This window comes from Ipomoea triloba, chromosome 10, assembly GCF_003576645.1.
Source record: "Ipomoea triloba cultivar NCNSP0323 chromosome 10, ASM357664v1".
NCBI lineage: Eukaryota > Viridiplantae > Streptophyta > Magnoliopsida > Solanales > Convolvulaceae > Ipomoea > Ipomoea triloba.
In genome coordinates this window covers 2,491,274-2,505,602 of record NC_044925.1, presented here as the reverse complement: position 1 = coordinate 2,505,602, position 14,329 = coordinate 2,491,274, and the positions used below count along the sequence as shown (strand labels likewise).

At 34.7% G+C, this 14,329-nt stretch overlaps 1 protein-coding gene and 1 non-coding gene across 2 annotated transcripts; both read left to right on the top strand.

The window, feature by feature from the left end:
• The first annotated feature begins 6,568 nt into the window (after window positions 1–6,568).
• On the top strand, window positions 6,569–11,137 carry LOC116032478 (CBL-interacting serine/threonine-protein kinase 12-like). The gene is made up of 4 exons (XM_031275066.1): window positions 6,569–8,140; window positions 8,936–9,010; window positions 9,764–9,853; window positions 10,757–11,137. Exon 1 carries the CDS (start codon window positions 6,720–6,722, stop codon window positions 8,118–8,120), a length of 1,401 nt encoding a protein of 466 aa, XP_031130926.1. The 5' UTR covers window positions 6,569–6,719; the 3' UTR covers window positions 8,121–8,140; window positions 8,936–9,010; window positions 9,764–9,853; window positions 10,757–11,137.
• Window positions 11,138–14,256: 3,119 nt separating this feature from the next.
• Window positions 14,257–14,329, top strand: TRNAE-CUC. Its single transcript has one exon. It is a non-coding gene; the product is annotated as a tRNA-Glu (tRNA).

Sequence of the window (14,329 nt, the reverse complement as noted above, 5' to 3'; positions counted from 1 at the left end):
TATATATATATATATATATATATATATATATATATATATATATATATATATATATATATATATATATATTATTTATTGACTATTTGTAGATTGATTGATTTATTGAGAATTATTTAAACTAAGTCAAGTTGGTGATGAGTGTAAATTCGTGCTAAAACTTTGTCTATAATTAGTTACAAACACGTCGTGATAAACAAATGTCAATGCTATGATAAAAAATTCAAAATAAATGTAAATACATATGTATATTATAGAAAATTTTTAAATTATCAATTTGAATTGGTGACTGTTAGTCTGTTATGCTCGGTACTATCTCAAAGTAATGGTGAAGGCTGAGTTTGTACCAAGTATTGTGGTGAAATGTCCCCACAGACATGGTAGAAATTCAAAGCAACTACCGAAAGCTTTTGGCTTGTATATGGTACAAGCAATACCGATGTTGGTCAATGTTGTGTTTTTTATTGTTTTTATAATTATTATAAGAAAAAAATTATAAAGATTTAAAGAGATAAAAAAAATAATAGGAATAATTAATACATTATAGATAAAAAAAGAAATATAAAATTGAAAATAATTTGTAAGCATATAAGAAAATAATTACAATGTAAAGTGTGCACTTTATTATATTTAATGAAAAAAATATTTGATTCATTCTCAGTGTAAAGGTATAGTGAACAGAAAATACACTATCTCACTTTACACTTGTCCATACGTTCTAATATGGGAAGTTGTTCTCATATGATTAGAATTCTACACAACACACACACCAAATTTTACACGCATATTGCGTGACTGGTTTAATGCTCAATGTTTGTATTTAAATAAGTAATTAAAAGTATATTAAAAGTATATTAATGTAAGATTATATATGAGAAGTTGATTATAGTTGCATTAAAATTAATGTTTGCACTTTTCTAAAAACAATTATCTAGATACTTATTGTAGTTACTATGGTATTAGGTAGTAGATACTACTTTTGGTTGAAATTGCTCTAAAAACGGAGTTATTCAACTTAAGCGTATTGAAACAATTACACTTACAAATCGTTTGTAATCTCACAAATTTCATTAAAAATTTAGTCGTTATATGTTATTAAAAAGAAAGAAAAAGATGTAGTAAACATTGGCTCATAATTATGCACTTGAAGACACAAAACTATGCACTTAAAGGCACAAAAATGTGCAAGCCAAATATTTGCACTTAAAGGCACAAAGATGTGCACTCAAAAGAAAAATTATGTCCTGAGACAAAATAAATGCACTCAAAAAAGGGAAAATATGTACTCGAAGAAGGAAAATGTGCATTCGAAGAAGGCAAACTGTGCACTTGACAAAGATCATCAAAACTTACCTATACAAAATTACAAAAATGTCACTGCGTATTTTTTTTTTTAATTCTTTTCATTCTGGACTTTTGATTTTGGACTAGATCTATAGCTGAGATTTAACCATATATTTTTTTTAACCTAAAGTCTTCATTCACAATTGATCCGAATTATATATATATATATATATATATATATATATATATATATATATATATATGGGTGCGTTTAGGAGAGAACGAGAGCCTAGGAAAAACTAACAATCAATCTCAGTCGTCCACGTGTTCAAATTCAACGTGCAAGTAAGAATCAAATGGTGACATTTTCGTAAATAACTCAAACTTTGGTGAAAGTAAAATGTGTTAAAAGTGCAAATAACTAGTGTAAGTTTGCAAGTAAAATCACTTACAAGTGCAACTATTTTCACTAAATAGTGTTATTTTGTTAACATTCGTGCACATAATAATAAAGTCTTTCATATAGGTGCACTTAATGATAACGTTAGGTGCAACTAATGATAATGTTAGGTGCATTTAGTATTAATGTTCAGTGTACATTATTTGTTGCACTTGTAATGCATTTTATTTGTACTTATGTGCATTATATGAAACTATTACTTGCACTTTTAACACTTCGATGTTCAATTATTTACGAAAATATCACCACATTTAAAAAAAAAATCAATGTTTCTGATTAAATTTGGACACATGAATAACTGTGAGTGGTTCTTAATTTTCTCCTGAGCAACCCGTACTCACCCTATATATAGGCGCGCTCCCATGCGAACTGCCGCCCAAGAAGGAAATGAGAACGCTTCACACCCGTCCACGTGTCCAGATCAACAAATCATATGTAATTTAATAAAAAAACAACACGGTTGCATTTTCATAAATAACTCGAAGTTTGGTGTAGGTAATTGGGTTATAAGTGCATTAGTTTCACTTACAAGTGCACCTATTTTCACTTACAAGTGCAAGTAATTTACCTTGTTAATATTCATGCACCTGGGTGCAACCTAGGTGCACCTAATTATAACATTAGGTGCACCTAGTTATAACATTAGGTGTACTTAATATTGATGCTCAGTGTACAATTCACTTGCACCTGTAATACATTTTACTTGCTGTAATACATTTTACTTTCTGTAATACATTTTACTTGCATCTGCAATATATTTTACTTGCACTTGTGCACCTATTTTCGCACCTATTTTCACTTACAAGTATAAGTAATTTACCTTGTTAATATTCATGCACCTTGGTGCAATCTACGTGCACCTAATTATAACATTAGGTGCACTTAGTATTGATACTCAGTATACAATTTATTTGCACCTGTAATACATTTTACTTGTACTTGTGCACATATTTTCACTTACAAGTGCAAGTAATTTAGCTTGTTAACATTTATGTATCTGAGTGCACCTAGTTATAACGTTATATGTACCTAGTTATAACGTTAAGTGCAACTACATTCCGGACACGTGGCGTGCTGCGATTTGTTCGCAGTTCTATATATATATATATATTTATTTATTTACTATATTAATAAGAGTCAAAAGAAAGTTAGGCCTATAATGGGTAAAAAAATGACGGTTAAATTATTAAATCAAATGGATGGTTCAGATTGTTTAGATTTATATTTTTTCTTGAGATTTCCTAATTAGTTAACTATATGATTATCTGTTAAATTTTCTGTTAAATATTCTCTTTTCCGATAACATTCCGTTAACTTTTAACTTACCCATTAATTTCAATAAGTAAGGTCTTAGGTTCGAACCTCATCCCAATTAAAGTTGGCATAAATTTTAACTTACCCATTAATTTATATAAGTAAGGTCTTAGGTTCGAACCTCAATCCCAATCAAAGTTGGCATAATTGTTGAACATATACTACGAATATGTTAGAGTATATTATTCAAAAGTAAGTACCACATACACTCTATTACTCTTATTAAAAAAATAAGAGCAAATTGCCATTTTGATCCACTGATTATAGAGGTCCTGTTAATTGCAGTCCACGACTTTCAAAACTGTTAATTGCATACCATGACTATTCAATTTTTATTAATTTTGGTCACTCTGGCCAAATTGCCGGCCAAATTTCGCCGGAAAATTTTAAAAGTTAAAATAGCAAGAGTATTTTAGTCATTTCACCCATATTTCTTCTTCTCCGGCGAATTCTTCATCTTCTCCGGCGAACTCTTTGTCTTCTCCGGCGAACTCTTTTTTTTCTTCTCGTAGTGCTCATATTGTGGACCTGTAAGAAGGCGAGATCTAAGATCTCTCAACGATACCAACGTAAACTATTACAGATTATACTTACCTGCAATTCCGGCAAGACGACTCCTTTACTGCAATGGCAGTACATGAAGAACAAAGAACAAAGAAATAAACAACATAAAAATCATATTTTTGGTGGAAGAGAAGTATTAGGTAGGGAGTAGTGAAAATCACAGTACATGAAGCTGCAATGGCAGCTACCGTTCCAGGAAATAAGAGCGCCTTTACTCCCATTTTCAAGGCTTTCGGATGCGTCGACGTAGCTACCTGGTTCATCAGCGAAGCTTTCCTCTCGCTTTAATCCTCCTCCTAACAAGCTCAGTGCAACGCCATTGTCGGAGTAGAAGAGAGACCATGCTTTAATTTAAGCTTTGTACACAAATCCATGGTTGTCTGGTCCGTCGGAAAAGAAGTTAGAAAAATTGGTTCGCCGGAGAAGAAAAGAAATATGTGAAATGACTAAAATACCCTCATTATTTTAACTTCCGGCGACAATTGTCTAGCAATTTGGTCAGAGTGACCAAAATTGATAAAACTTGAATAGTCATGGTATGCAATTAACAGTTTTAAAAGTCATGGACTACAATTAACAGGACCCTATAGTCAGTGGACCAAAATGGCAATTTGCTCAAAAAATAATATATATGTATTTCTTTAATTTATAATTTGATGCCTACAATGTCATTATTCAAAAAAAATTATTCATTATCAAAAAATTTGAATAGGGATATAATTTCAATAGTTAAATTATCTATATTTTCTACAATGCAAAGATTCCTTACCTTCAAATTTATTATTTAATTATATTCACTACATTGTTCATTGTTTTCTTTTTACACTATCTTGTAATTAAGGGCTTGTTTGGTTATCAGCGGTTAGAATTTAGTGGTAGCGGATTGTGTTAGCGGTTATCAAACAGCGGATTGTATTTGCAAGTTTGACCAGTGGATTGTATTAGCGGTTTGTAAAAAAAGATGTTTGGTAAAATTAGCTATTTATATTAGCGATTGACATGTAAAATGACCTAAAAGGACATTCATAATAATAATAATAATATTATTATTATTTTTTTATCATTATTATGTAATAATAAAATAAAATTTATAATAACAATTACAACAATAATCACCACAACAACAACCACAATAATAATAATAATAATTATAATAATTATAATTATAATAAACAAAACAAAAATATATATATATAACAAAAAAATAAAAAGAAAAAAAATGAAAGAAAGATCCCACATCGAAAACATTTGAAAGAGGAGCACAACTGCTCCTCTATGTAAGAGGAGCACTTGAGCCCCTCTTTCAAAATTGAATGCATGCATTTCTTTGAGGTTTGAGAAGCCGAAAGACTCTCATTAATGAAGCCTTAAAGGCTTCTCAGTTTAGTTATTTTTTTAATATAATTATTAGAAGTAGGAGCTTTTTGGGGAAAATTATATTTTCTTCAAAACGCCAAGCTCAAACGCTGCTCTTAGCAGCGTTTGAGATTCCAGCGGTTTGGAGTAATTCGCTGCTCCAAATCACTGGCTAACCAAACGTTTTCTTCGTTGTTTTGACCTTGGTCAAAACGTCGAAGTTGACGGATCTGCCAATAACCAGACATGCCCTAAATATCAAAGTTATATCTTGTAATTAAATATCAAAGTTATACTAAAAAATAATGTTATATATTTATTTACCAAGTATTATGTTAATACCATGGAAATAATTTAAAAAGAAAAACAGTTTGGATCATATTAACTATTTAGGGAGGATTTGTTAATAAAGAAAGACATTCAAATAACCCAATAGATTAATTTAAAACTCATTATTAAAAAATGTCAATATAGGGCAATAGAACATCGTGAAAAATGTCAATATAGGGCAATAGAACATCGTGACACACTTTGTATTAAAAACATGCTGAGACTATAACATTGTTGAAATCAATCTTTCAAATTCAGAAAAAGAAAGAAGATTTGAAAAATAACTAATATTGCAGCATTCATTAATCTTGTATGTAAAATACTTATTATGCCTTCTTTAAATATTTAGAACTAAAATAAATTTACAATTCACTTCATTTTCTATAGTCAACCTGTTTGAATTAAAGACAAAATCAACATCAATTTTGACAACAAAAATAATTGGTATATAGGATGTAGCCATTGTTTAAAAATGTTTATGCACAAAGTGACAAACTATTTAACTACATGCATTATGATGAAAATGCAGTAGTGGATACTCCAAAATTAGTATCAAATCAACAAAAAAAAAAAAAACACACACACACACACATGCACACACAAAATCAAGTAGTACATTCATTCATACTAATTCCAAAAATATGAACTTCAAAATAAACATCTGCAAAATGAATGTAGAAACTGTTGATGAAACTAGACATATTGCAACATTAGTACTCGGACAAATCCACAATTTCCTACATCATAATCTCAATACATGACGCTGCTCTCTATGCTACTACAATAACTCAATTGCACATGACACATTACCAAATACCAATAAATAAATTTAAAAAAAATACTGAAGATAAAGACAATGACAATGCTACCCGAAAGAGAATTAAAAATGCTTAGAGAAATTCAAACAAAAAAGTAGTATATTTATTTATACTATCATTTTTAGACTAAGTCTTTAGATTAACATTTTTACAAAATTACAAACATTTATTTAATCAATCTCTCATATAGTATCTTGCATAAATAAATTTTGAATTACCAATTTAAATAAACAAATTCAACATTCAATTACATATGCATGGACATTTCCTATATAATCTTGTATTGATGTAATTAGAAATACTTATTTAATAATAAACATTGGACAATATCTTATTCGCGCAATACGCCTGAAAAACTAGTAATATATATATATATATATATGGGTCATGCCGTGCCTCATAGGTGTCTCTCGTATCCGCGGAAATTCATATACTCCGTATTATATTAGGTGTTGGAAAAGGCAAACACAATAATTCAGTCCAGAGAGTTTACACCACAAACACCGCAGCTATCTGATGCTGTAAACTACTTGGAATTCTCCCAAATACATCTATTTTTGTGTTTATTTCTAGCAATCAAAGTTAGCTGTGCACCCATGGCCGCCGCAGTCGCGACCTCTACTGCGGCAAGAAGCTCGAGCAAGAAAGAATACCCCGGAGGGCTTATACTGGATCGGTACGAAGTCGGGAAGCTCCTGGGGCACGGGACGTTCGCGAAGGTGTACCACGCCAGGAACATCAAGACCAACGAGAGCGTGGCGATTAAGGTGATTGACAAGGAGAAGATCCTGCGAGTGGGGTTGACTGCCCACGTGAAGCGCGAGGTCTCGATTCTCCGGCGGGTGCGCCACCCAAACATCGTCCAGCTGTACGAGGTGATGGCCACCAAGTCCAAGATTTTCTTCGTGATGGAGTACGTGAAGGGCGGGGAGCTGTTCAACAAGGTCGCCAAGGGGCGCCTCAAGGAAGACGACGCCCGCAAGTACTTCCAGCAGCTGATTTCCGCGGTGGCGTTCTGCCACGCGCGCGGCGTCTTCCACCGCGATTTGAAGCCGGAAAACATCCTCCTCGACGAGGACGGGAATGTCAAGGTTTCGGATTTCGGGTTGAGCGCTATATCGGAGCAGATAAAGCAGGATGGACTGTTCCACACTTTTTGCGGCACGCCGGCTTATGTTGCCCCGGAAGTCTTAGCAAGAAAAGGGTATGATGCGGCTAAGGTAGATATTTGGTCTTGTGGGGTTATTCTATTTGTGTTAATGGCTGGGTATTTACCCTTTCATGATCAGAACGTTATGGCTATGTATAAGAAGATTTACAAGGGGGAATTTAGGTGCCCTAGATGGTTTTCCCCCGAATTAACTCGATTCCTAACTCGATTACTTGATACCAATCCTGATACAAGGATAACCATCTCTGAGATAATGAATAACAGATGGTTCAAGAAAGGGTTCAAGCATGTGAAGTTTTATATTGAGGATGATAAGTTGTGCAATGTGATTGATGATGGAATTGATTATTCCTCTGATTTGTCCGAGTCAGAATCCGAGATCGAGAGCAGGAGGAGGATAGGCGGTTTGCCTAGGCCTGCTAGCTTGAATGCCTTTGATATCATCTCGTTTTCGCGTGGTTTTGATCTGTCGGGGTTGTTCGAGGAGGGGGGAGATGGGGAGAGGTTTGTTTCGGGGGCGCCTGTGTATAGGATCATAAATAAGTTGGAAGAGATTGCGAAAGTTGTGAGCTTTACGGTGAGGAAGAAGGATTGCAGGGTTAGTCTGGAGGGGACTAAGGAGGGCGCGAAAGGGCCACTCACAATTGCTGCCGAGATATTTGAACTAACCCCGTCTTTGAGAGTTGTGGAGGTGAAGAAGAAGGCGGGGGATAAAATGGAGTTCGAAGAGTTCTGCAAGAGAGAATTGAAGCCCGGGCTACAGAACCTAATGCTAGAAGATGCTGCAGCTGCTGACACTTCACATTTACCTTCGGATATTGAATAGAGGGGGAAGGAAGAGAAAAGGTTATACTCTTTTCTCCCCCTTTTGCTCTTACTTGGTGCTATTGTATATTTCTTTTTCCCTTCTTTTCACTCGCAGTTGTGTTGATTATGTTGCTGATGTTACTTTGTCTTGTACTCACTACTTCCCGTTTAAGTAGGCTATACGAACAATCAAGGAATGAATACACCTTTTTACCAAAGCTTGCTTCTTTACAAGTTGCTTAGAGTAGTCCGATCCTAATTTCTCGTTCACATTACTACTTGGTCAAGCAGCCAACTTTTTCTGCTACCAAATCCATTACAGGATCATTTAGACTTGTCATTTTATGGCAGGATAAGTAATTGTACTGATAACCAGTATTGGCAGTATTGCTTCTATCTAAACTGATTGTAGAAAATAGATTGCTTTGATACGGTGCATTGTTCAACTGAATCACTATGCACATAACACTGTTTGTAAAGAAAAACTTGCTGGTGATTTTGCTTGGTGCAACTGGATCAGGCCTGCATGCTTGCAAGTCGGGAAGTTGCTGGAAATTGCGTTTGATAGGTCTAAAAGAGCCAACATTAACACCTAATAGACTTGTACAGCTTGTGTGTGATGGTTAATTTTTTCTTGATGACTTCTATATAGAAATTAATAAGCTTCCAGATTGCTAAAGGCTACCCGGTCAATGCAAATAGCCAAACAGCTTGGTATAAGCATATCAAAAGAGTCAAACTTCATCAACAATGTGATAGTTTAGCTTCCCTCGGTGAGTAAATAATTGATAATCAACTTCTGTTTCTCCATTGTGGCCATTATTGTCTTTTCAGGTACCAAACCTCAAATGCACACTTGTTTGGCCTCTTGGGGAATTGAGAAGAAGTCGGCTATTGGGAGGGAGTACGGTGAGTATCTGCATAGAAAAAATATAATAGTCATTCCTTTTTCCTCTGGAGGTCATGATGGAGTATGCCTATTGAGAAAGGGACAAAACGAGTGGATGGAACAGGGAAGATGTGCAGTGTTATCTCTTTTTCTTTGAGCCTTTGAGGTGTTCTTTTTTGTCCCAAAAGGTTGAATCCCCAACCCCAAGGGCCCCCCCACACCCCGGCTCGACAGAACATTTGGGAGGATATAAACCGCGGTAACTCAGTGGCTCAACAGACAGGGCCAAATGCCAGTGCGCATAAGGGATCTGCCCACTTTGGGCATAATCTCTACACTGCCTCTACTGAGTTTTGAACATTGGTCTCTTGTCCTAAATAGTGCTTACTGAACTAATGAGCTAAGCCCGTGTGGGCGTGTTCTTTGAGTTTGCATGAATTGACACGTTAGTCGGGGTGCTTTGAGGCAACCCTTCTTTAGAGAGCTGCATTCAAACTGCAATTGAAGTGGAATATCTCATCTGAGCCCACCTATGGTTGTCAATGGGTGATTATTCCAATAAGTGCATGTCAGAATTTAGATACCGAAATATGTTTTGAATGATTAAACTTTTTTTCTCCGGAAATTATTTGTCTTCCCACCATGGTTCACATAGCACTTCCCCGACCCCAAGTAAGGTAGCGCCAAAGAGCTGCATATTAACATGACTTTAAGGTACGATAGTCATTGTTTTTTAGTATAGTTTAACTTTACACCTACTGCTCTCTGAACAGAGTCGAAAACCGAGGCACTTAAGTCCAGAGCTTGGCAGTCGAAGCTGTTTCATCTCGGAATCATAAATAATTGCAGCAGTGGAATTGCAGGTATAATATCTTCTAGTCCATCCACTTTCACATTGATATCTCCTTTTTTAGTCCAAAATTGTTTCTTCAATTATTACTCTAATGTCCAAACAAATTACACACAAGTTGGTGTCTGTCTTATGGGGCATCCTTTGGACATTATTGGTAGGAGGTTCCATTCAGTAGGATTTTTCATGTGCTCTTTTCACTGTCTTGTTTGTTTGTTCTCATACAATAACTGAATGCACCGTCTTTGTGCTTTTCTAGCTTATTATTCTCCAATTATTATAGGAAACAGGTAAATGACAGATTTGGCCATTTGGGTACTACCGAATATTTGAGTTCTTGATCTTTACTTGGGAAATTACTAAATTAGCGAGACAGAATCACAGAAAGGAGTGTGTCTGCCCTTATTTAGTATGATTTGCTTGTCACTTAGGTCTTAGGATGGACAAATTTAAGGTTAGAAAAGGGCATTGTTTACTTGATGTTTTCTACCTCCAAGTTGCCATTTTTAACCACAAAACAACTAAAGTATCTTTATAGCAACAACCTTTTGATGTGGACAGCACAGCACAAACTTGTTTGTGGACTAAAATCTCAGCTTTTTCTCATTTGCCCTCTTGAATCTGGAAACGAAAAATGATTCTGATGTCGTAGCATTTAAGGCACATCTTCTGGCTATTATAGTTAATGCAAAGAGATTATAATTATGGCGTCGTAGATATTAAGTTAGAACATTATAACTGTATGTTGTCTTATTGTATCAAACAAAAACAAAAAGAAATTTAAATGAAGTATGATTCTTTTCCTGTATCCACATTTTCCCCTGATAGATGCAGACAAGAAACATTGTAGTTGTATAGAACTGATTAAGAATATGTCCTATAGTAACATCAGTGTTTTTGTTTCCTTAATTGTCAGTTAATCAGCATCTAGTATCTGGTCTAAAACATCATCAGAAATCTTGGTCTACAGTTGCTTGTACACTGGTGTTCACAATATGGTGAATTTCATAGCTGAACCTTGCATCCCGTGGCTGCCAGTGAAGCAGAGCTATTAACTCTTCTTTGGATTAGTCAATTGACCATTTTATACCTAGTCCTGGTAGGAATTGAACCCTACATCTCGTGGCCGCTAGCAAATCGGGGCTAATTAATCTTCTTTGGATTAGTCAACTAATTGAGTTATATCTCAATTTGCAATGTGTACTAAGTTATTATACTAGAGTTGATTTGTGAAAGTAAGAAAATGTTGTTTATTTGCAACTTTTTTGGACTTTTTTGGATGGTTGGTGTTCTTGAAGATGGTAGTTGTGGACAAGTTGTGACTGGTGAGAGATTGATACTTCACACTAGGGCAAAATCTAAAGGCCACAAAATCAGCTCGGTCTACCATCAACTCATTTCCTTGCAAGTTCAATGCACAATAGAAAAAGCAATGTGAAAATAGTCTATTGGATTGTTGGCTTGTTCTAAGTTTCGCTTTTCGTGGGAGTTGTCTGTTAACTTTCTTAATTTGAGCCGGTCAACTATAGGCAGTAGATTCGATTCATATTAACAATTTAAAAAAGATTGTTTTGGACTATCAAGCACTCGTGCAGAGAAAAAATCTAGTTTGCACGAGGAACTTAGTTAGGTCATGGGTGGTAGATTGTGGGCAAGTATGCGTGATTAAACCTAGCATTCACAGTGTGAGTCACAATGAGCACCAAGCACGAGCTCTCTTGTCGAGTTAGGGTGTGGGAGCTCTCGGAGTGAGAAATTTTGCTTTTTGTGGCCAAGAAAAAAAATTTATTGTTAAATCATTGTCAAATTAATATCGAATATTTAAGAGTAAGATGGGAGTTGGAATCTCAACATGCAGGCTATTGATTAATCATTAATTATGATAGGCAACAAGAAAGATGGACATCTCTTGTTTATATAATAGTACTAAATTGTAGGCGTGATCTGTCTCAACTACATGTAAAAATTGATTATTGAATGCTTAACACAAACGTGATTTTACATTAATATCGGCCAAACAACACCAACTGAATTTGCAAATAGTAACTCACTCAAACCCTTAGGCGGTCAATTGATTAAATTTAAATTAAAGAAACCAAATCGAACACGAGAATGGGAATGTCTTAGGTAAGTTGATTGAAATTGTTAGGATGTCATTTGTTTAATCTGGAATCCTAGTCAAGCAAGGACGAATAATCACATTAATAAATAAATAATGATGTCTGAGAAAATTAATGATGGGTCTAGACCACTCAGTTTCTTCATCTATTTCAGGCCATTTGTTATCTGTTAATGATGGCTGCTGATCTTTCTCTGTGATTGCATCCTACTTTTGTGTAAAATGTTCATTCACATAAATAGTGCGAAAATTTTATGATGTGTAGTTGAAAAAAATTATTATTTTTTCCTAATTTTTTTTATAAATAAAATCAATGATACAATTACTAGTTTTCTCATAACAGTTTAAAGATAACGAGAGTGCATATTTTACAATGTATAAACAGGGTTATTGCATTAACCAATTTTACACTTAATTTTAGAATTAATTCCACTTTTTGGCTCTTAAAATAAGTAGGAATTGCCAAATCAATTATCAATTAAATAGGTGAGTTGTTAAGTACCTTAGTGATCTAGTTGCACCAAGTTGCTCTCTTCATATAGGAGGTTGTGGGTTCGAACCTAGAGAAGGCAGTATTGAATTTGTGCGGGAAGGTAGTTTTTAACAGATCTGCATTGTAACAGAGTCACATTTAAGACTAATTTTAATCTCTCATGCGAAGAAATTCGTTAGAAACACTGCACACCAAGGATCGAGTCTCACCAGCGAAAGTGTGGGAACAACCTCTCAAAGTGAGGGGACTCCTTGTACGTAATATGAGGGGACTCCTCGTACGTAATAACCAAAGGTCTAGCATTTGTGTTCAGCCGAGTTACCATGATTTACATCCTCCCAAATGCTCTGTCGGGTCGGAGCGTGGGGCCCTTGAGGTTGGGGATTCAACCTTTTGAGAAGAAAAAAAAAGGAATAAAATGTTAAGTTATAAGGGTGACATGGGAAATATAAAAGAGACACCAAACAGGCAATGATTGTGACAGATTTAACCAATCAATTCAAGGCATTAACAACATGTTTGATTCATAAAATATACCTAGAGCGGGAATATGTCTATTCCGTTGTTTGTTAACACTTTTTATTAACCTATAAATTATTATGAGGCAAATTACACTATGGACCATACAATGTGGACCACAAACAAATGTTCATTTTTAGTATACTGAATATTCATTAAAAATGTAATAAAAGTTCAATTTTTGGTAATATACTTATGATAGAGATATACCCCTACCTATGGACCCTTTCGTATCAGGGACCTGGTCGGATACGAAATGCCTCGAAGCTTGGGCCATTTCCCAACTTGAACCGACCAGAGTTCAGCACTTGGTCGAACCGACCTAGAGGTTTATCGAGCCGTTATCCTAGCATTTTTGTGCTTGGTTCCGACCTTATTGCTTGTTGGCTACCCCGAGCATGTATACTTGGCATCCAAACTGATCCCGATAGTTAACAACCAATCAGATATCTTATTACACTTGCCCGTTTCTCCTTAGCCGACAAGATTACCGAGTGCATATAGGGCATGTGGCACACATGTTGGCCTCTCAGCATGTGTTCTTTGAGACTCCCTATAAATACCCCGCTAAATGCTTGTTGGGGAGACTTTTGGGGTAATTCTCACGCTATTACTACCGGCTCAGGAACCTCTGGCCACAACTTCTCTTTCCCGAGCCCAATACCTTAGCAGTAACGGTGACCACCCACTTGGAATGGTAACATGGTTCCACCATTCCATCATACTACATATGGTAGTTGGTGGAGAAAAGATATAATTTGTTGAATATCATAATTAATTATTAGCATATTATTTCTTTTTATAATTTTTTTTAAAAAGGAATGTAATTATATGAACTAATAATTTTGGAATAAATTAAATAAATGAAATTTATATGGTATGATTAAATAGATTTTCCATAAAATTACAACTATATATCCATAAAGTCAATGTTGCAAGTTCATAAAGTTACTATTGCAAGTTCAAAAAAAATCACTATTATAAATTCATTAAATAACTATGAGAAGTTCATAAAATCTTTACTAAGCTATATGTTCATAAAATCACTACAAGCTCATAAAACTACTACTGAAAGTGCATCACAAATTATTAAAATGATATATTGAAAAATATATCAACATAGGTGTTATTTCAAATATATCAATGAAAAGTTTTAGTAAAATATTTTTTATATATTGATTTTAATTCTATAAAAAGAATTAGATAATGATTTATTTAGGTGATAATTGATCCATTGACACCATTTGTAAACCAGGAAATTTAAGTTTTATAATGTGAATACCAATCCGTTGTAGTCTAGTTGGTTAGGATATTTGGCTCTCACCCGAAAGACCCGGGTTCGATTCCCAGCAACGGAA